The 23482-nt window shown below is 41.1% G+C and overlaps 2 protein-coding genes across 6 annotated transcripts; one reads left to right on the top strand and one right to left on the bottom strand.

The window, feature by feature from the left end:
* The first annotated feature begins 121 nt into the window (after window positions 1-121).
* On the top strand, window positions 122-6811 carry pgam5 (PGAM family member 5, serine/threonine protein phosphatase, mitochondrial). Of its 2 annotated transcripts, none has more exons than XM_014985990.2 (6): window positions 122-574; window positions 2828-3000; window positions 3090-3215; window positions 3332-3420; window positions 4736-4866; window positions 6279-6811. In XM_014985990.2, the coding sequence occupies exons 1-6, from the start codon at window positions 345-347 to the stop codon at window positions 6427-6429; spliced, it is 900 nt and encodes a 299-aa protein (XP_014841476.1). In that variant the 5' UTR covers window positions 122-344; the 3' UTR covers window positions 6430-6811. The 2 variants fall into 2 exon arrangements, with proteins under 2 accessions (XP_014841476.1, XP_014841475.1); XM_014985989.2 differs by having other exon boundaries at window positions 4733-4866.
* Window positions 6812-6914: 103 nt separating this feature from the next.
* On the bottom strand, window positions 6915-23414 carry ankle2 (ankyrin repeat and LEM domain containing 2). Of its 4 annotated transcripts, none has more exons than XM_014985985.2 (13): window positions 23332-23414; window positions 20164-20673; window positions 19156-19350; window positions 18834-19018; window positions 15274-15462; window positions 15067-15189; window positions 14706-14769; window positions 13452-13627; window positions 13253-13359; window positions 12968-13158; window positions 11233-12058; window positions 10673-10804; window positions 6915-8872 (listed from the first exon to the last, which is right to left on the bottom strand). In XM_014985985.2, exons 2-13 carry the CDS (start codon window positions 20660-20662, stop codon window positions 8659-8661), a joined length of 2901 nt encoding a protein of 966 aa, XP_014841471.2. In that variant the 5' UTR covers window positions 20663-20673; window positions 23332-23414; the 3' UTR covers window positions 6915-8658. The 4 variants fall into 4 exon arrangements, with proteins under 4 accessions (XP_014841471.2, XP_014841473.2, XP_014841474.2 ...); XM_014985987.2 differs by lacking the exon at window positions 23332-23414 and adding an exon at window positions 22513-23202; XM_014985988.2 differs by lacking the exon at window positions 23332-23414 and adding an exon at window positions 22060-22413 and having other exon boundaries at window positions 11233-12025.
* Window positions 23415-23482: the final 68 nt, after the last annotated feature.

The following is a 23482-nucleotide window of genomic DNA, read 5'->3' as shown; positions in this document are numbered from 1 at the left end:
TCTACTGCTTAAACAAGTACAAGAGCGCCCTCTTGTGACAAGGAATAATATTAAATGATAAAAATAACGGAAATTCAACCTTTGTGTCTCACACTGGCCACCGTATTATTTGAAGGCACCGCTCTGATTAGCTTGCATTCATGTTTTCTGACTTTCTCAGTTGACTGAATCCGCCCATATCTTATCTTTCGCACAGCGGCTGTTTTTGTCTACATCGCTAGAGTTTAAATTAACAGCTAAACGAGTTCCAGCTAAAGTAACCCAGAGGATAAACAGCGTCGTGTTGTATTTACCCGATAAGTCCAGCTAATTAGCCCACATTATTCGGCCTGTTCGGCGGCGGCATGTCGTACCGTAAAACTTTAAAACTGATTTGCGGCTTCGCTGGAGGCTCTGCTGCCGTCGTGTTCGCGGTTGCTGCCGCCGACTCCCGCGGATACTTCGGGGAGCACCGCGGAGAGGGAGCGAGCCGGTGGTCGAGATTTGCCGTCCTGCATGCGGCGCAGCCCGCTCGGACCCCTGTAAACCACACACCAGCCGCGACCGGACCTGGCTGGGACTTCAACTGGGACAAGTAGGTTCTTGTACTCCTTCACGACAGTCTGGTTCTCCTAATTAGACATGGACAGTTCCGCTGTGATATTTACACTAAAATGGTAAACAGAGATGCATAACGTGTTTTCTTTAAAACTACAAAGTTGATTAAGACAATTGCAGACAAAACACCTAAGAAATTTAGTACTAATTTCCTAGTTAATATGTTTACTGATCAGTTCATCTGTTTTGCGAGTAATAATGCATAAATGCAAAAGGTTTAATAACGTGTGCTACTTGTTGCTTACCAGCTGTAGTTTTAAAGCACTCGCCTTAATAAGAGTGGTCAGTTTTCACATCTTGTTTATTTTCCAACCTGAATTATTTATTGTTAGTTTAGTTTAACAGGCTTTATTCAGCCAGCTGACCTGCAGTGTGTTGAAATATGTGGGATGGACATCTACTCTGATACCATTATGTGCCACACTATTTTTATTTAATTCAATTTCAGTTCAGTCTATTTGTCACTTGTCAAACTTGATGCCCCAGGGGCCAAATCCGGTCTGCAATAGCTTTTTATGTGACCCTCTGAACAACTACATAAATAGCTTATCAATTAAATCAAAGCAGTTTTTTATCTGTATACGGTCAAATTTTAAAATGTATAAGAAGATATACATATACTAAAAAGAATTGGTCCAAGCACGGAGCCCTGTGGTACTCCATAAGTAACCCTGGAGTGTTAAGATGATTGACCGTTCACATGAACAAACTGGAATCTAAGAGACACTATTTAAACCAGCTTGGTGCTGCTCCTTTAATACATACAACATGTTCAATGTTGACATGGTTTATACCTGAGCTTTAAAAGGCTGGTAATAATGAGAGCCTAGATGAGTGATATTGGAAATTGTCAAATGCCAGGTGGGGCATTTGTGATGTGATTTTTGTTTTGATTCATCTTTAAAACTGTAGTATAATTCTTTTAACGGGTAGTGACGATGTAAAACGAATTATGAGACGACCTCATTGACTCCAACTGTTGAGTTTCAGTTGTTTCATCAGAAAAGACCTGATTAAGGAGCAAAACTAAACTAGAAAAACAAGTTTAGGAGTAACAGTGCAGAAAAAACCTAGACAAGTCAGTGTTAAGAAGCAATGTGTTTTTCTCTAACCTTAGTTTTAGAGTAAGCATTATGAACCTTTTGTGTGTGGTTGAAATGTCTTGTGTGTTTAGTGGCAGCCGTCTTGGGAGAGACCCGCCTCAAACCTGGCTCTTTAATGGAAAGAGCAGTGGCAAGAGCCGGAGTTTGATTGGCTAAAGCTTAAAGTAGTTAAAAGAAATAAAATTATATATTTTGCATACATTAAATGTACAAAATATTTAGTACAGGGAGCCTTAGGACTGGAATTGAGAAACACTGTCTTAGGGGAAGATTTACCATTCTTCAACAGTTCAAGAAAACTGATGCATATTTCTGTGCTGTCGTCACTCTCCTGTCTACATCAATGTAGACAGGAGCAAAAGCAGTTCAGAACTTGCTGAACCTGCCTTGCCATTAATTCCACCTATTGATCTCCCTAATAGCTTTAAAGAGAATTGGGATAATGATCCCTATCTGTAACGTCTTTTTAACGAAGCACACAAAGAAAGTACCGCAGAGTTAAAAAGTTTAGCTGGAGAACCTTTCATTATAAAGGATAAACTTTTGTATCTAGCAGACATTGATGAAACAAGATTTGTTGTGCCAAAAGAATCCTGTTCAGTAATCCTGCGTTTTTATTGGCCAGGATTATATAAAGATGTTGTTGAATACTGCAAAACATACCATGACTGTCATTTAGTAGCCACTAAAGTTTCAGACCGTGCCCAGTTACAGACGTTACCACGGCTATCCTTGAAATATTTGTCAAAACGCCATATCTGTTTAAACTCTGTGTCGCCTGCGTAAAGGCATTCAGTTCTTCAAATGCAAACAAGGTAGCAGTGCGTCATTCTGTACATGTTAGTTTATCAATCCATACATTTTTGGCATATCAGATGGACACTTCTGGAGAACTTCTAGTCATGATCACAAGAATTGGGTTAGATGTGTTTGTTAATCCGCGAGATGGATTGTCAGTGACATGTAAGTCAATTTAAAGGGCGACAGTTTAAGTCCAGTTTAGTGTAGGGATTTGTCAGGCCATATTAAGAGATTCTCCTCATGATCTTCGACGATTGTTGGGTCAATGGTGTTTTCTTTCCCTTTACGCTAAGCTTCCCCTAATCTCAAAATCACCTCTTTGTCAGGAGAGACCCGTCTGTGCTGTCTAACGGGAGGAAGAGGGAGAGTGTAACCGAAGACCCCAGCTCTGAGCAGGACAACAGCAAGCCCAAAGCAACGCGCCACATTCTCCTCATTAGGCATTCCCAGTATAACCTGAGTGGAAACGGCGACACGGAGAGGGTCCTCACCCCACTAGGTCTTAACAGTCACCTAACGTCTTGATTTAGCGTGCTGCACTCTGTTCATTTCTCCGGCCGGCTTCACGTCTCCCTTCCTTTTTCTCAGGCCGTGAGCAGGCTGAGTTGACGGGTCAGAGGTTGGCAGCGTTGGGTTTAAAATATGACGTTCTGATCCACTCCAGCATGACCAGGGCGACCGAGACTGCACACATCATCAGCAAATACATCCCAGGTAGTTCAGAGATCAACCAGACCACAGAAGCTTCACGCTGTCATTCGTAGACAGAATGAAATGCAAATGCTTTGCAATTTAGTTGTTTTGCTTTTTGTTTCATTATCCAAATGTAGGTGTGGATCTGGTGAGCTGTGATCTGCTGAGAGAGGGCGCACCTGTGGAACCAGTTCCTCCAGTCACCCACTGGAAGCCTGACGCTGTGGTGAGTGAAAACTCTCAAACTCTGGCCGTAGAATCGACCGTCAGCTCAATGTTGCCGTTTTCTCTTGTTAAATTCACTCTTTGCTGCCTGTTTGTGAGCAGATGTCACTTGTTTAGGCTTCTAGCGATTTATCGGTGCACTGCTGCAGGGAAGGGGTGGTATAAGAGTTAACTTCCAAAGGCCTGATGTTGGATAAGAGATGATCCACTCATTGGTGTTTGTGCATTTAAAATGCACTCATACTTCCTGGAGCTTTCACATTTTGTCACTTTGCACTGTGAGTTAATGCTTTGCAGAACACTGCCAGCATTAAGGGAATGTCAAGTACACAGCTTACGCAGAGTAAGCTGTGTTGCTTACTCTTTGCAACACAGCTCATAGTGAGTTAGATTAAATAAAGTCTGAATGTCAGATCATTTTCATAGCCTTGTCACAAATACGGTTGGATTTATGATTGGACTTTGTCACTCCTCAGTGTGCTTTGATCTGACTGTGTTTATGGCTGTTTTATTGCTTTAACTATTTTAAAGTCAGGTTTTCTTCCAGAATCGTCTCGTATTCTGCCTGATTCATCTTCGAATCAACTGAGCAAGTGATGTGCATGTAGCCCCTAAAAGTGCTAGTTTGGTCTCATGCCATCACTGCTTCTTCCACACTGTGCCGGGTTTGTTTGAAACCACAAACAAGACTTCCTTTAGCTTTCCTTGTCATAAAGGCAAGCTCATCATTTATCCGTAAAGGTCAGATTTGTAGAGCGCTCGTTAACAGATTCTCCTACCTGAACTGTGGATCTCTGATCTGGGCCTTTTTCATTGATGGAGATGGGAAATGGTGTATAGCTCAGGCCTGGCCTTGACTCACCACTTTACCCAGATAAGTGACTGTTGCCTTAACGAACTCACACTCGAATTCACAGTAAGCGGCGCCTGTTCCACACGTCCTCTAGAACTGCTAGAGGGCCCAGAACAAAATGACCAAAACCAAGTTAATAAGACTGATCTAGAGGTAACGTTTCGTATCAGGCAAGCACCTGGATTGCTTTATTTTAAGGATTCCTTGAGTAATCTCAAGAAATCCTTAAAATAAATTTGACCACATTTTATTTCCTAGACACACAGTGAGCAGCTTCTATAGCCTTTTCTCCCCCAAAGGCTTTTTCAGGATGATTTGACTTTGGAAGGAAACCTTTCATCCAGTCCTGGCAGTGCGCAGCAGCTGGCACCGTGTAGTGATTTTAGTCCAGAACAATGGGGTTCAGACTGACCCCTCTCATGTGACAAAGCTGGCTCTCAACCTCTTTACCGTCCTCCAGCAGTACCACGAAGACGGAGCTCGCATTGAGGCAGCCTTCCGCCGCTACATCCACCGGGCTGACCCCAAGCAGAAAGAGGACAGCTATGAGATCATCGTGTGTCATGCCAATGTCATCCGTTATTTTGTCTGCAGGTTTGTGGCGGCGGCAGCTCAACTCAAACCACAGTTTGGTTTTGCAGCTTTTTGCTTGGCTAACCACTGTCCAACACACTACACTGCTGTTTTGTTGTGTTTTTTCCCCCCCCCAAATAATTTTTTTTTCATCAGTTGCATACATTTTCATGTTTTCCAAATGTTTAATCATTACTCAGAGAAAACAAGGAGGGAGATTTTGTAACATAAAACCATGGGGGACGTCATAACCTACCCTACTGCATGTTGGCAAGAGCCAGTGAAAAACGGGCTGGGATGTGGCACCAGCTGGGAACCAACTTTTAGAAAGCTATTTTTAACGATAGTTATACATCATTTACTGTAACGATACTACATTAGCTATTATACTACATTATTTAGTATTATGATTATGCTATATTAGATACTGTAATTACACTACGTTTACTACAACTATTCTATATTAATTATACTATAATACTACAGTATTAACACATTTTAATGGTAGTGTCAACATGCTCGTGATAGCCCTCACACTACAGGTAGCATTTAAGCTAACATTAGTATTTTAGCTCATTTTTATGTAACTTCTAGACTTTACTAAGTGGAGTACGTTACTGTTGGTCAATATGCTGGTGAGAACCCCCATGCTACTGGTAGCGGTAGCCCTCATGCTAATGTTAGCCCTACAGCCTAAATAAGCATTTTAGCTAATTTTTGCTATATTAGCTATGTTTAGCATACTGAATGGAGTAAGTCCATGTTGGTCAACATGCTATTGATACCTCATGATATTTGCTACCTTTTAGCTAACCTTAGCGTTGTTGCTAATTTTCACCATCAGAACCCCTGGTTTGATGCGCACACTTTTGGCAGACCACATTTAAATTTTTTCAGACATTTTTTAGTTACTAGATGCCAAACAAAAGATTTTTTTAGAAACAAAATAAATGTATTGTAGATTACAAACCATGTTTCAGAGAATCTGCTAAGTGTGGGATAATCAGTCCAGATTTATAAATATAGCCGATCTGAATTGATTGGTGTCTCAAAAGGCAGTGGAGTTAAAAACACACATGACCATGTTATAAACAGTCTTGATTTGTTGAACTTACAGATCAGAACTTTACTAAATGTTTTGTACTCAAATGCCCAGAAAGCTTCTGGAAAAATCTAGAACATTTGAAGGAAAAATGTGCAGGGACTAGATTTCTATCTTAAGTGAATATCCAATTAAAAAAAAAAAAAAAAAATCGTCTGGAAAAACTTTCAGTACAGGCAACTTTATCACACTGGTAGAGATCTAGTTCATATTTCGCTTAGTTTGCTGAAAAATCTTTAAGTCAGAATCAGTTAAATGTTTCTTACAAGCAGATGAAACTCAAAGCAGTGTAAATTTCCCGGTGTAATCGCTTATCTTTCTCCCCACTCAGGGCTCTGCAGTTCCCCCCTGAGGGCTGGCTGCGCATGGGCCTGAACAACGGCAGCATCACCTGGCTCACCATCCGCCCGAGCGGCAGGGTGGCCCTCAGGACCCTGGGAGACGCGGGATTTATGCCTCCAGACAAACTGACACGGACCTAAAATCTCAGCACAAAGCAGCTTTAAGAGAAAAAAAAAAAAAGATGAAAATGTTTCAGGGTTAAATCTCAGTTTTTATTATTTTTCCTCAAGTGTCTTGAAAATAAACTTTTGAAGAATTCATTTTATAATCAACCTAGCATCATGATTCAAGACTGTGCTGCTGCGATTACTTCAAAGCCATCGCCAAGAGAAGTGAGAAACGGCTGCATAGCAACTCCTGCTGAATGTAATTAACTTTTACAGAAGGAACAAATTTTTACACCAAAAAAGCTCTATTTATCTAGCGGTCAATGCATTTCGAGTCATCAGCTTAACATATTGCATTTAATTAAGTTTGAAAGTATATTTGTTGTATTGTGGTAAATAAAGCGTTTAAAACGTCTCTGGGTTCTTGCTGCGTTTTATTTTCCCGGGCCAAAACTGAAACATTCGCCAGAAAAAGAGAAAAAAAAAAAAAAAAAAAGCATTGAACACACAACAGCAGGGAAGGTGTGAGTGAAGGTTTATTGGTTAGATAAAAGCAAATTAAGTCTATACATAAAGAAAAAAAAGTCATGAAAGTCTTTTAATAAAAATACAGAATGCTAAAAGCACAAGAAGCATGTTCAAATCTTTTTTTTTTTTTTTAGGTGCACTTTTGCAAAGTTCCACATTCATAACATTCAGAGACCAGAACTCGATCTCGTCACCTAAGAGCACGAGAATGATGATACAATCTTCTTGGTGAAGTGGATTGTGCTCTTAGACAAAAGGTTAGAAAAATACATTCAGAACATTTGTTGCTCAACTCGAGTGAGGATGGTATCAATTTGGAAATAATTTTTGTTTTTCCAACCTTCATCTAAATATAACTGACTCAGTTCTGAAAAACCTCAACATGTAACATGAATACGCGGTAAGCCACTTGTAGTCAGAACGAGACTCCTGGCACACAACTTGGTTGACTAAAGTTGTTTGGGTTTTTCCCCCCCCAAGGAGTCAAATTATTATTATGTTTTGCATCATTAGAAGGGATATAAATACTGGATGCAACTCATCTAGTCACATAAGGCAGCTTCTGCTTAGTTGACATGTTATCTCAAATGGGATCCTCAAGATATTAAACAGGTGTGGATGGTGGTGTTGGGTCACACCGCCCTCTAGTGCTCAAAACAAAAAACAACAAAAAACCCCATCCTGTTAAATCAGCTTTAAATCTGATCTCCGGTTAGGAAAAACCAAATTAAACCTGACTTATGGTTGGTTAGTGCCATTATGCACTGAAGGACATGCTTCTGACATGGAAAAACAAACAAACAAACAGGAAATGGCACTGTTTAAGGCTGCCTTTAATGGGATGCAGAATGTCAAAACATATTAGAGCCATCTGGTAGACATGAAAAAAATGCTAATTTTTACTACAGATCAACATAAAAATATGGAAGATCTCCGTTTTTTTTCTCTCCTTTTGTCTCCTCGTACATTTCATGTACGAGCTAAAGTGAGTCTAAACCGACAGAACGGATCCATCACTTCAGAAAATTAAGGCGATTCCTGAACTGAGGAACAACACAGGAAATGGCAGTTTTAAACACCATTAATAAAAACATTTATTAGTTTTTGTGCTACTGACCAACGTACAAAAAAATATTTAAAATATTGACAATTTTTTACTCGTTTCAGTATTTTCCACAACATTGTTCGGTGACAGAATCCTGACGGCTGGTTTGTTTTTTTTTTGTGACCGGCTGAACTTTTTTTTTTTTTTTGAAAGGGGGGAGAAGTGTGGCATGTGTTCACAATATTCCCAAAAAAAATTACATTGAAAGAAAAAGTGGACTCCGGCTATGATCAGAGGTGTATTCACAGTTGCCACGAACACGTTTTCATGAATTTCGACATAGTTCCACATCCGTACAGTACGTCAACAAACATTTCAGATGCTCCATTTTTTCTTTTTTACAGTCTACTGTTGATGAGAATTCCTGTTTTACATTAGTAGTACCATACATCCATTGATACAAATCTTCCAGACACTTGTGCATATTTCAGTCAGGTTTGGTGGTTTCTGAGCTCTGGGTGTTGTGACCTGGGTGTAGCTGGGGTGGAGGGGTGTGTGTGTGTGTGCGTGTGTGTGTGTGTGTGTGTGTGTGTGTGTGTGTGTGTGTGTGTGTGTGCGTGTGTGTGTGTGTGTGCGTGTGTGTGTGTGTGTGTGTATTGGTAGAAGTGAGGAAGAGAGAGGGGGGCAGTTTAGAATAGTGGCTCACTCAGGTGCTTGAAGCGGAGGCGTTGGATGTAGCTGACGTTGGCAGGGCTGTACCGGCTGGGGCTAAAGTCTGGTGAGGCAGCGTGGCGGATTGGACTGAAGCGACCGGTGGGAGACATCAGGCCGCTGCCAGGAGAACCGGGGGTCTGCTGCTGCTGCTGCATCCTGAGTCGGGGTTTCACGACAGGGCTTGGCCAGCTAAGCAACACACACACAACATGAGTTAGGCTGTCCTGTATCGCCTGTTCAAAAGTACCGTATTTTCCGCACTATAAGGTGCACATAAAAACCTTCAATTTCCTCAAAAGCCGACAGTGCGCCTTATAATCCGGTGGACCTTATATATGGACCAATATTGAGCCACAACAGGTCTAGCAACTACGGTAAGCAGCCGCCGACCTCATTTTCGCCTGTAGAAGAAGAAGCGCGCGGTGCATGCTGGGATAGTTGTCAGAACGCTGGTTTGTAATCTATCAATAAAATTTGACTGACCTATCTACCTACCGACCTGATAATCAGGTCGTCTGCAGGTCATTTAGCAGCACGTTCTCCACGAACATGCTGTGCGCGAACGGAGAAGGGTGACCATTGTCCAGCCACGCCCCGGCCCAGTAGTGGAAGGCTCTCCTCGCCAACCGGAGTCGGACTGTTTTGTTGACATTCCCTCCATCTAGTGGATGCATAACGTAACTCTAGCCTCTACTGTAGCGTCTATTCTATGCGCCTTATAGTGCGGAAAAAACGGTAAGTAATGTGGCATGCATCTGCATCTAAAACAGTCTCCTACAGTTTCAAAAATCACAGAGTACTGTTCAGTCCAGCGCCTGAACATTAAACGGGTTTGGGCCAAACTCCTGTTGGTAGAAAAACGATTAATTGTGCACTCTATAAATCTGGCTTTATGTATATAAAAAAAACAAAGCAAGAAGAGAGCCACAGCTTAAAAAAAAATAATAAAAAATTTCCTGAACACTATCCTTATTAATCGGTTCCATCCTTCAACAGGAACTGGTATTTTAGTAATTAAGCGTTCTATTGATTATTCTGACGATTAATCGACGAACCAGACAAAAAAAGAGAGAATATGCTCCAGATTTCCAATTATCAACTTAAGCCTCTTTTGTATATTAAAAATACATAAAATCATGCAAATAAAAAAATTCAACTGAGAAATTTTATTGCCTACAAAGCAATAGCAGTGTCCCTTTGGTGAACACTTGATCATTTATAGCGTACTCTACATCTGAAGCTAAAAAAAATAAATAAAATCTATCAATACGTGAATTAATTTATCAATACAGCGTGGAGCCGATCTGTTGATTATCTTTTTGCTTAAAATCATAAATGCACAGCAAAATATGCTTAATAGAAAATTTGCATTTATTTATTCATTTGTTTACAGAATTTAAACCAGGTGAATCTAAAAATGCCACTAAACATTCGGGGTAGAACATATTTATAAACAAAAGTTTATCTAACATGCTAGATGTTTATATATATTTTAGTTTTATCTTAATTACTACTCCGAGTATGTTGTTCTTTCAGCAAATGGCCTTTTTTAAGTCTGTATACTCCAGTTAACGATTAATCAATTACTAAATTAGTCAATTATTTCACCAATCGATTAATCACGATTAATCCTTTCAGTGCATCATTTTTTTTCCCTTCTACTTCCCAACATCCTGGTCTATAAAATGAAATACCAATAAAACATGTTGAACTTTATGCTTGCTGAACAACAACTTGTGAAAAAAATTCACGGGGAGTGAATAGTTTCACAAGACACTGAAGACGACATAGTCCTGCAGACATTCAGTCAGTGGCTTTGGGTGTTGGAACGAGTCCAACTGGTGTGACTGGAAATATTCACAGATTAAGATTGTGAAAACATTACACTTCACTAGAGGTTAGGATAATATTATATACTATAATCTGAAGTCATCAGATACTGAAAGCTTAAAAAAAAAAAAAAAAAAAAAAGACTGCTGACCCACTAACCTCTGCATGTCCGATGGAGAGTATGACTTCATCGTGCTCTTCCATTTATGCACACTGGGATACTTCTGTGGATCGATATCAGCGTCCCGCAACGCTGACATGACCTCGCTGTCCAGCTTGGTGGGCGAGTCCCTGTTAAAGCACGCAGGATTCATCAGCTGCATTATTATCAAAACACTCAGTCCTCACCTGTCATGACCCACTGTGGAAGGAAAGCTGGAGCAGAAGCTGGAATTTCACAGAACCAAATAAAAAACAACAACCCAAAAGTAAATAAATAAAACTACTAATAAAATTAATTATGAAGTCTCTGTTAAATATTAATCATCATAATGGAAGCGATCGCGCTCATTTTAATTTATCATGCAATTCATTGATTTACTGGGACTGACATATTTGTGGATCATTTTCAACTTGATGGTTTCGGCCAACGTGGTGAAAAGTTTGGACACCCCTGCTTTAGAGTTTTACTCGAACAACAACCTACAGTTTGAACTGACTAACTTCCTCCTGACGTTGCTAAAGATGCAAAAACAGCAAAAGAAAGCGACGCGACTCACCCCTCGATAAAAAGTCCTCTTCTAAAGTGCGGCGGGGTCCTGGGTAGGAACTCATGGGAGTTATCTAGAGACTTATACGAGGACCCCGAGGAGCTGGAGCTGCTCAGGTCCCGGCCTCCGTGGTCCCACGACTTGGATCTCGCACAGAAGTTGCGCACCCCAGACGCTGACCCTCTAGTCCTCCCCAGCGACTCCAGACTCTCCTCTGCGGTTAAGTATTCGTCCGAGCTCCCGCTGCTGCTGCTCTCCGCCCGGTCCCTGCCATCCTGCCGGAGCGACAGGCGGTTCAGGCCCGAGCTGAGGTCCGTGGCCGAGAAGGAGCTGCATGAGTTGCGGCCGTCCTTGTGCCGGTTCCTGCTGCCGCTCCGCCGCTCGCGGTAGCCGGCGGGGCTGTCCGCGGGCTCATGGAGCGACATGCGCTCGAACTCCGCCATCAGGTTGGAGATGGGCGACAGCATGCAGGAGGAGGACGGAGAGCCACGCGGGGATGCCTTTTCTCCATTGTGAGTTCTATCCCTGGACGAGGAAGAGGAGGAGCACGCTCCAGTTTTGCAGACGACGCCGGGCGACAGGAGGCCGTCGTCGCAGCAGCACAGCAGGTCCCGCTCGGCGGCGTTCTCGATCAGGTCGGCGCCACGGTGGCGCAGCGCGATGTGAAACTCCCGGCCGCCCACGGCGCCCTTCAAGGTGTCTTTGGACGCGGCGGAGGAGGTGATGCTGGAAAGCGCCGCGTTTTGACGGTTCTTTATCTCCTCCAGGCTGATGTCGTCGCCCTCGTCCAGGAAGGCACCGACTGAAATGGAGTTGCAGAATTTTTTGGGCTTGCCTAGGACCACAACGAATAATCGAGATGGATTTATTTAGAAAGCAGCCAATTACAAAAGAAACATGCAAATCCATGGTTTCCTGTGGCGATTTCTAGGAATGGGCCGTATGGACTTAAAAGTTTTATCACAATATTTTCTGGCGCTGTTGTGATAACGATAAAAGAACTATTTACTACTTCTTTTTTAGGTAAATGTATGGCTGACAGGCAAAAACAAATACTGTTATGGAAAAACATTTCCATTTGTAAAATGCTTCTTTAGGACAACAGTAACAAAAAATGTGATTTCAATCACTAAACTGCACATTTAATCACACCTTAAAATACATTGATATTCATTGAACAAACAGTGAAGAAGTTCTTCAAACATCATTAATTAAAATTGACAACGATAAATTCATCATGACAAGTACAATAAATCACAATTCTTAAAATATTATAGAGGTGGGCATTTATCATATTATTTAATGCTTATTGTGATGACTTTATCGTGATAACATCATTACAATAAGTAGTTTTAAAACAACACGATTATTCGTGTAAATACAAGAGGTGCACCGATCACCGATCTTTAAAAAGCCTGATCTGCTGATTCAGGTTTTGGCCAGTACAGATTTTTATTTGTCTGAAAAGTTGCAAAATATAGGGACAAAAATCACTTAAATTGACAACAGTGGGGCGACTAGCACCACTCACACACACGTGAAGACGTGACTTGGTGGGCTGATTTTCAGATCGTTGCCGAGGTACATATTACTGGTGGATGAGTTTGGTTTGTGTAAATATCGGTCTGCCGCGATCTCCCAAAATGAAGGAAATCGATGCCGATTCATCGGTGCACCTCTAGTTCATTTATTTTCTGTTCCACTAACTAAGGCTTTGCAGCTTCTCAGAATAAACGGATGGCACCTGGTGAGGGAGTTTTGAACCTGTTGCTGGTCTCGTTTGGCCCCGCCCCTTCATGAGCCCTGTGATTAAAATCCTTCTTGCTCAGATACTCCTCCAGCTTACGGAGCCCCTCGGTGGAGGACAGATCCACAAAACAGTCCAGGAAGCCCCAATACTCAGCCCAGGGGTGCCCCAGCTCATGAGCCAGGTCTCTGAATTCGAAGAATTTGCCGATTAGTTACTCAGTGGTTAGACAGCAGAAACCTTCTACTCACTATTGTCAGGACTGCGAGGCTTAGGACGTACCTGCCCACTCTCTCAGCCCCTCTGTCCGGGTCGGACTTAAGAATGTGGTGGAAGAACTCAGCCCGTTCTCTCGGTGGCGTCTTCCAGGACCGACGAAAATCATCCGCCTGCAGGATATGACAATATGTTGCCGTCAACAACTGGTGACAGTGGTTTATTTTGGGAATAGAGCATCCAAGCTACAGAGTAGTGGACTTGCTTTAGAGGGGCTAAGTGGGCCGGCGAAGGCTGTGACTGTCATCCAAGGATCCGTGGGGCTCCTTGTGTGTCGCTGGATCAGAGAGAGGCTCTCCGAGGACTCTGGCGACCAGGAAGCACCGATGATGGGCTGAGAGGTGTTGTCGGTCGCCCTCAGTAAGGGAATATAGCAGCGGTCTGCGAGGCAACGCAACAGAAACTTTACACAGGTTTTTGTGGCCATGCGTCCAAGTTGGATAACATTTTCACTCCAGACAAACAGCTCAAGCTCTGACCGAGTGCCGCCACGTTATGGATGACCACAAGAATGTCAGTTGGTGTATTTAGCTGGTGGCCATTTAGGAAATGCAATGTCCAAGTTCTGAAATCATGACAGTACCGGTCTAAAGCAGCATCTGTCATTTCGAAAACCCAGAATAATAAAAAAAAAAAAACTCCAGAGGATTCTTATTTTAAAGGGGCGGTATTATGCATTTTCCAGGCACATCAAGTAAAAATATTTATAGGAAAACAGATCAATGATTTCTCTATAAAAATGTCAAAAGTCATAGTCATCGAGAAATGTAAAATATGATGAAATGTTTACGGTTTTGGGAAGATTTTACCAATAAAACCTTGAGTGAAAATAATTGCAGAATGTCTAATTTACACTTTCACAAGAGAGACTATAGCTAGGTTTTTTTGTAAATATTGAGAGCATGATTGATTATTAATTATTAATATCAAGATCAGAGTTAGCATCACATTATGTCTTCTAGAAAGAGCGTCTGGGTTACCCATCTTTGCTGTTGAACTGGATTTGATTTATCTGAAATTGGTCTCCAGCATCGCATGTTGGTGCTGTTAGCATAAATAACAGCACTATCTGTGTTTATTACCCGTACCTTAACTATGAGATAACCAAGACTGGAAACATTCCCTAATAAACAGTGATCTGTGTGGGTCTCCTCACTGATACCACAACTAGCTAACTTTTAGCCTTCCATCAGTTCCATCTTCCACACCAAACAGCGAGCGTTAGCTCGACCTTTTGGGGCTCATGTACAGATTGCGTCTTTAGCTTCCGACCAGCCAATCATCAATCAGCTGATCCCCATGAGCTTTGAACACATATATATTTAGTCCTTAACATAACTTAAAAAGTACAAATCAAATTCAAAACTCCCTGATGTAACATTGCTCATTAGCTCGCTCCTTCCAGGTACATGCGACTCCATGTTAGGCAGAAGGAAGAACAAACAGAGGTCATCCTTACCCTCCAAGTAGTCACTTATTCTCTGTTTCACCTCTGCGGTTTTATTTTTCCTGCTACAAATAAGCTGTGGAAGGAAAGGAAAACAAATGAGCGACGCCAAGTCTGCACAAGCCACTGTTGTCAGAACAATTTGCCCATCTATAATTAGCCCATTATTTAGTCAGTGACTGCCAACATATTTTAAAAAGGTCACACCCTCTGCAGCTACTCACACACTTATAAAAATAAGAATGCTTTTTCTCTAGCTAGCTGACGGCTCCAAATGTGTGCTTTCACATGTTAATGAAGCCTTTCTCTGTGACAACTCGGTAAATATTGACTAGGAGTTTGTCAATATGAGGAAGTGTTTATAACTCCTTACGTCAGAGGGCTTCTGGCCGTCCCGGTTCTTGCAGTTCTTATCGATGTCGGGGTGCGAGCAGAGGACATTGACCACATCCGGACATCCGAACTTACAGGCAAAGTGGAGCGGCGTTTCAAAGCTCTGAAGCAGAAACGAAAACTCTCCTTATGCATCTCGAAACGATGTACAAGCCAGCGGGGTCGAGGTTATGGAGCTAAAACTGACAGCCTTATCTGGAGTGTTGAGGTAAAGATCTACAATGTAGCGGATTCGTTTCTGCAGCATGACTTCCTGGTCATCTGGGTACATGAGGTGCATGAACTCGGGGTTTTCCAGGGTGTCCAGTAGCAGCTGAGCGATCCCCGCCTGGTTCTCCTTGGCCGCCACGTGCATCACGTTGTACCGGCAGCCCTCCTGAAGGTAGAAAAAATATAACATGTAGAAATGACACTCAGAAATCAACTTGGCCAGCTGAAGTTACAAATTTTGTCACCGTCCGCTTATTTTTAAAGAACGAAGGCTCAAAACTGGCACTATTATTAATATTATGCTAAAATACCTCATGCTGAGACACCATGTGGTGAATTTATGAAATCAAGAGACAAAGGCAACAATTCATCAGATTAATCAATTATTGAGATAGTTGTTAATTTATATATTACAGTAGTTTTGGGTATATGGACTTTAAAAAGCCATTTGCGGAAAAAAAAATGTAGAAAAAACAAAACATGTACAGTAGTAATTAAGCCAAAACTATACAAAAATATACCCTATGCATTTTGCATTAAAGATAAAAACACCTTTGTCTATAAATATGTTTTAGGCAAAACGCCTCAATTGAGTTTATTTTTAAGAGACGAGACCGATATTAATATCTTAATCAGTATTGAAACAATATCTAGATTGGGCACATTGTGACCTTTGCCCAGTCTATTGAGTCCAAATTTATGATTTGTGCTTTGAGCAATGTCATGATTCATTATTTATGTTGCATTATATTTAGAATTATTAATTGCACCCTTTGAAAGATGTTGGATTACAGTAAATTTTTACATCTTTGACCAATGTAACCCATTGTTTTTGTCAGTTTCTTTATTATTTGTTTTGCATTGGCTGTTTTACTCCTAATTATACTGACTGAACAAACTGAAGTTGTGTTGTTTTTATATGTCAAACACCAACAGTTTGTGACACTGTTGGTGTATTTAAGTGCTCTACACTGGTGCACAGTAATCAAATATATTTTTCATTCAGTACATTTATAATTGTGCTTTTTTTTTTTTTTTTTTTTATTAAAGAAACATTTCAAGTCAATTCAACAGTGTTTTTCTGTATCGGATCATATCAGCCGATACTAAATCTCAGATAACAGTATCTGAAGTGAAATAGTGGATCATACATCCCTATTGGTTTCAGCTTCATTAGGGTCAGATTTACTGAAGGCATCTTATTTTAGGGAAGAAAATGTGTATTTTCTATTTCTCCAACAAGAAATAATGTTCTTCTTGATGCTAGCTGAAAGCAAGTCTCTCCTGCAGGCTGGCGCCGACAATGGAAAAGATGTTTATGCATCAACACACGTCACGGTTCCAGGTCGGACTGGGTTCCTCTATTAATAGAAGAGACGTTCCAGAGTTTGTGGAACTCTGGCTTCAAAATTACAACCAAAGAGTCATCAGGTTTAGTAGCAATGGATACCCTTTCACTCTGGAAGTCGGGCGTTTAATTCAGATTTATTCTAATGTGGATTCATCCCCTTCGCCTGTCTTGCAAAAAAAAAAAAAAAAAAAAAAAAAAAAAGCTTCATACTCTTGGATCTTTTTTCATGTTACAACCGCAAACGCCTGGATTTCTTTGAGTTCATAGGTGTGAAGTAAAAGGACAGGGATAGTTTCTAATTTTTAGTAAGAACATCCATCTGTATTTAGCCTCTCTCCCACAGCCCCACCCAATGAGTAGTTACTTTATAGAACCTCCTTTAGCTGAAATTACAGCTGCATGTCATTTATGGGACGTCCTCATTAACTTCAAACAACTACAGCCTGAAAGTTTTGCTCATATTTTTTTTTTTTTTTTTTTGCAAAATAGCTCAAGATTTTAACTTTGACTGGGTCTCAAACAGATGAACATGTTTTGATCTAAACCTCTGCAGCTGTTTTTTTTTTTGGGACATACAACAATTTGTTTTTGCTATTATTTTGCATCTTGAATTAAAAATAAAAAAATAAATGGGTTGCTTTGTAACTCTGGACCTATGTTTAAGGTTGTTCTGCTGAAAGGGAAACATAACCCAAGGTTTCAAGTGTTTTGGAGGCTCCATCTGGTTTTCTCCTTTTCCAGGATTGCCCTGTATTTAGGTCAAGCCTATCCATCAGCTTTGACCAGTTTCCTCATCAACATAAACCTGCCACAATTATATTTCACAATGTGGATAGTGTGTTAAAAAAACCTATTGGGTGTGAAAAATCTTAAGGTGTTGATAAAAACAACTCGAATACGTTTAAGTAAAACAGAAAAAAAAAACAGAGACGAGATTGGCCTTTGAATGTTCAGCAGATATTATTGCAAACTTTGATTTCTCAGCTAAATCCAACACCTCTTCTGACTAATGGCCCCTCCTGCATAAGGGGGAAAGCTTGTTCCAACAGAAAGCTGACACATTTGGTCTTGCATGTTTTTGCCTTGGTTTAGGAGGCTGGCTAAAAGCTTTTGTTATCAATGCAAGTGTGACCTTTTCAAACACGGTTGGATTCTTCCTCTTTTATCTAATGCTCTTCACAGACAATAGGGGAATTTCTGGAGTCATGTTTGCCTAAATTAAACTGAATTCAGTCATGCTGTATGCATAATACTGACACCAGAATTGATCAAAGTTCAGATCTGGGCAAAGAACATAAGGAAACCTCAGCAGCAAACTGGCTGCAAGTGTCTGAGAGGTTGGCAGCAACTCAATGGTTCTGCCATTGGAGTTGACTTTGAAAGCAATGACCATGAATGCACCACAGACCCTGTCACACCATTATGTTAGAGCGATCGGCTAAACGTTCTGCAGACTGATGCTGAATTTAAAAAATTACCAAAAAACACAAACAAATGTAGACAAAAATCTAAATCTGATAAAATGGAGGCTGAAATATCTGACCACAAATCCCAACAGCGTTGTTTTTAGCATCTACTAAAGAATTAGGGAAACTTCCAAACGCGACCCAGATGTACTTTTTTCCCCCTCCAAATGAGACACACATCCGACTTTTCCACCGCAGGCTAAGTGACCCACTTCCCATCTTTTTGTCCCCTCAAACATCTATTTTGATTAGTGATAGTTTGATAGTTTTCGAAGCATCGTGCCGCGTTCTGACTTTTGTGTCACTGATTGTGAGACATGCATCAAAATTCTTCCATCGGAAAAGTCTAAATACCGTAAATCCGGACAAAAACAAAGGCTGGAGATTATGATTATGAAAATATGAAAGTGTGGAGCGCATCACATCACAATCCCATCACTGTTAACTCTGACTATCCAAACAGACTTCTCTACAGGAGTTGCAGTCAATGCTCCACAAAAGGCCATCACTATTAGTTGAGCTTTCTTATTATTATGATGATCCAACAATATTATGTGCTTCTATTGCTGATCAACTCTAAACTCCATCCATAAATGGCTCAATCCAATACTACTTCCATAAACGGTGCGCTGCTGTGCGCTTGTAATTTAGCCTCAAGTCCTGCTGTGTGAACATAGCCAAACGCCAAGTAACATCAAAATATTAACTTCCTGCTCTCACCTGGACAACAGTGGGATTATCCCCCGAGCCGATCAGGTAGCGCGGGTTGTTCCAGACGAGCTCGCTGAAGGCTTGCTCGTCCCCCTTCTCCACGGCTTTCCGGAGCTTGGCTGTCAGGTCCTGACTCCTCGGGCTTTTAAAACTGTTGGCCTTTTCCCTGTTGATGGTGTCCACCTCCACGTGTTCTGTCATGCCAAAAAGAATAAAAATTAAACATAAAATAGCGCTCAAAGATCAGGCAAAAAAAAAAATAAAAAATTGTGATTTTATTCCAGTCTACCAAATAATGCGACGGGTCTGATCGCCACACATACAATCCCACCTTTCCCGACGACTAGTCCGGGTTTGATGGGCGAGATGCAGGGTGTGGACTTGCTGGGAGATGGGCAGTAGTCACAGAGTCCCTTGGAGAACCTCTCTGCGTCTTCCCGGCTGGTAAAGGCTTTGAAGCGTGCGCCCTTCATGGTCTTTACCGCTTGAAGTGCGTCTTTCTTATCCGTGTAAACATGTGCTCCCTCTGCGGTACACACACAAAGTTACTCAACCCTGTTGGGTGAGAACTACATTGCTGAGTGCTTCTAGGCCCACCTGTTTCCATCATGTTTTCTTAATGTCATCATTACAATATTTACCAAAACTGTCGCCAGATTTTCTAATTCTGTAACTTTCATCTTCCTGATTTATAAAGCCGAAAGATACATTTCCTAAATTTCTGCTGATCTGTCACATAAAATCCCAATGAAATAAAATGAAAATGAAGTTTGCCAATGCAACATGACAAAATGCATCCACTCCAAAGTCCCTGGTGCGTAGTTGACATCAAAAGTCACGAAGGGTGACAGGAAGAACAGGAGCCAAATGTCCCGATCGGCCTCACACTTTCTGTTCTGTTGCTTCCTGAAAGCTTCTCTGCTCTCCCCGCGCCCCCCCAATCATCTGTAATGTGAGCCTGTTCAGGCAATTTTGGACTAAAATGCTCCACAAGAAGCTGCTAATGTAAAAGTACAACGTGATGAGTTAATATAAAGTAAAATGATTTAGTTAAAGCAAAAAAAGAGAAGAAAAAAATTTACCCACGTAATGCTCAAAATGGACAGAAAGTTGCACAGGTTGGGGAGAAAAACAACAAACAGAGGAGTTGACAACAGTGACTGGTAAACAGTCAGGATAAACTTTAGAAGGACTTTAGCCTCAGTTAAAAATAGATGGATTCAAACTGCTATTTGCACACCAAGAAGAATCCATCAGTAAACAATGTGTTGTTTCTCATCAAAGAGAAACAGTTAAGAACATTTACATGAACCCCAGCGGAGCAGGTTCTCCATCTTACCGGTTCGTGCCAACACGTCCTCCCACAGCGGACAGACTCCATAATAAAACGTCGGAGACGCTTGTGCTGGCTTTGAAGGGGTTTCTGCTTTGAACTGAGAGCTGCTACAGTCGGCCGAGCTGTTAAAATCAGACTTTCCTGAGATCTCCTCTTCATCGGGAGGGTTTAGACCCACACCATATCCAAAGTCTAAATCTTCACCATTTCTCTGAGAGGTGCTGCTGCTGCTGGTTGCAACGGACTCGAGTGAAACTGCTGAGGTGGCACCTGCCGCAGGTTTGGAGAAATTGGCGGCGCCGTCTGTGACCTGGTATGAACAGCTGCTGTCTGTTTCAGCAGCAACAGCTCCCTCTTGTCCGGCCAGAACTCGGGCTAGCTTCCTCTCGTAGGTGGCTCGGGTCGTTGATGTGATGGGGCCACACTTCAGGTCTGCTCTGACGAACTCCTCAGACAGCTCGGCGGCGCTCAGCCCCTTCAGCCTGGTCAGAACCGCCTCCATTCTTCAGCTCCCTGGAACACAACACACACTCTAACCAATTATGATCACTACGATTCATAATTTTAATAAACACTGTGTAAAGAAGTGAATTAAGAGATGCACCAATCAGGCTTTTCCCAGCTGTCATAGATTTCCAGTTTTTTCCTCCCAAAATATATTCAGAAGCGTTATCTGATTTTTATTAAGCTCAAAAAGTGCATCAAAGTTGGTTTGATGAGCTGATATACTGACAAAATGTTGCAGTTCTTGGTTATAATTCAATAAATACAACTGAGTTCAGTCTATTTATATATAGTGCCAGTTCACAACAAATCTCAAGGCACTTTACAAAATAAAATAATTTCCATCCAAATGTATGTATGTTCCAGTTGATCCTTGTTATCACACAGTACAGTATGTGCAATTAATTATTCAAAGTAGATTAAAACGTTTCTACATAAGGAAATCCAGCAGATTCCATCGAGTCATTTGACTTTTTTTATATATATCTGACTTGATAATCACAGATTGCATCAATAATGCAAAATCAGCCAATTCCACATTCTTGTCGACTGATTGGAGAATCTCTACACATAAAGAAATATAAAACCTTAGTAGCACAGTGAGAAAAAAAATATGGCACCGTCTTATTATACAAAAACAAATACAAAAATATAGAATTGAAAATTTTTGTATAAATTAAATTATAAGGCTATAAATAACTTAATTTATTTATCTTTGAAGGTGCACAACATCTAGGAAATTAACTAAAACGTGACATAGGGATTGATATCTGTAACTTATTTTCGAATGTTGCCCAAGTTTAAATGCGAATTTCATCATTTTTCTAACATTAAGGAGCTTTTTAAAAGATAAAATATGCTGGCCAACGACAAAAAGGTGTTTCCTTTTCATTGTGTAGGATGCATTTAATATTTATAATAGCTTTCTATCATTCAAATTAATTTCAATGCAAGGTTATTAATAGAGTACTTAAAAAAACACTCGTAAAACGTGTACTACTAGCAGAAGTTTCACTCCGAACATAATTTTAGAAGGACAGACGACACTAAAGTTAGGCTAGCCTCAGCTGGCTAGCTGCTAACCAAGAAGGCTCGAGCTTAAGAAGCCGGGGAGTGAGAGCGTATGAAAGCTAACACACGGCTCACATCAAACTGCTTTGCTTTGTTATGGCGGAAATAATTAATGCTGAATAAAAGGACGAATGCAACTGCACAGCGAGCTGAACACGGGGAGTCAATATTGGACTGTTCTTTCGCATGCTGTCACGCCCAAGTATGTCATTCGAGACGGGTTTTTCGTGCTGTACCGTGACAAATCTGATACGTGGTAATGATGCTGATAAACATCCACGTGTAAGCGATGGCATCCATCTGCAATAATGTCACTGTACTCACCGAGGAACATCTCGCTACAAAGGTTCACAGGTATGGAGTACCGTTTAGTTTTGCACAGATAAACTTAGACACAAAGCTCAAGACGGTCTGGAATAGTCTCATTGTTTACAACATGTCATGCGCATGCTCACTTTAAAGGGAGGGCGCGCGATGCATTCGTGGTCCGTAGGAAAATCCTAACCCTACGCCTTGAAAGCGATAACCACCGAGCCACAAAACACTTAGAAAACAACAACGTTTCAGTGTTAAATACAAAACACTAGAGATGGGTTTCAACATCAGATGGGTCTCGCTGATTAACTTCTACAGCATTGTACTAGTTTTATAAGCATCCTAACCTTTTGTAAACAAATACAAAAAAAAATCATATGCATGCACCAGCTACGCACAGCATTCTAAAAAGCTGACAGGTAAAGGAAATAACACTGATGGTCTCATCCTTATGGTACATACCAGTGGGTGGAACCAATTTGACAGCAAGTACAATTTTGTGTTTAATTGCAGGATCGTTATCCTGCTTAAATGAGCCTGAGGCGATGATCAAGCCTTCAAATTCCCAAGCTCTAAATCAAGTCGAGCATCTGTGAGATATGACAAAAAAAAAAAGTCCGATCCAGGGAGACTCCACCTTGCAACTTACAGAACTTACAGGATCTGCAGCTAACACCACAGCTCCTCTCAGATACTGAGTGACCCTATGCCTGTGTGTCAAGACTGATTTGGCAACAAATAGGGAACAAACACACAGATGGTCAAGTTATTATGCCTGATCGGTGTATGTACATATTTTCCGTGCGGCGTGAACGCAGCACCTTGCACTAAAACGCAAGACGTGAACACTTGATAAACTTGATATCACGTTTCTCTTGCCAGCATGAGATATAACAGCTTATGACGAAACGTTTGAACATGCAGAAACGTAAACATAGCTACAAAATATATAGCTGATATGTATGTGAGTCAACATATGCTTAACACGTTTAAGGCATAACTAATTGCTCTACAAGGGTATGCCTGTGAAACAGTGTGTGAGATGTGGACTCGGAAAAAACTTTACAGTGACACCAGCTTAATGATTTGACGTAAGGAACAGTTTGTTCAGTGTCATTAGCCGTTTAGCATGACAAGCTAGTGGTTACACACTACAAACACTCGAAACTAACCAGGATATTAATCAGTGACTTTACTACAGATATAGTTCTAAAAATATTTGCAACTAAAACATAATTCTTTGCTGGCTAGAAATAAATATTTTAAGTGAAGCACGCCAACCTCCTCCTCCTCTCTCCCCGGCTGCTAATGCTAGGTGTCTTCTCACCGCGACGCTTTCAAAATGCTGAGCGTCAGGACCCGCTTTCGTCCAACATACTGCCTGAACAAAATTAAGCCTTTGACGTTGAATTGTAAGGGACAATACCTAAAA

This window comes from Poecilia mexicana, unplaced genomic scaffold (assembly GCF_051168715.1).
Source record: "Poecilia mexicana isolate PSO_F unplaced genomic scaffold, ASM5116871v1 scaffold_9, whole genome shotgun sequence".
In the NCBI taxonomy this organism is placed as follows: Eukaryota; Metazoa; Chordata; class Actinopteri; order Cyprinodontiformes; family Poeciliidae; genus Poecilia; species Poecilia mexicana.
The sequence above is the reverse complement of the archived record's forward strand: the minus strand, read 5'-3'. Positions and strand labels throughout refer to the sequence as shown.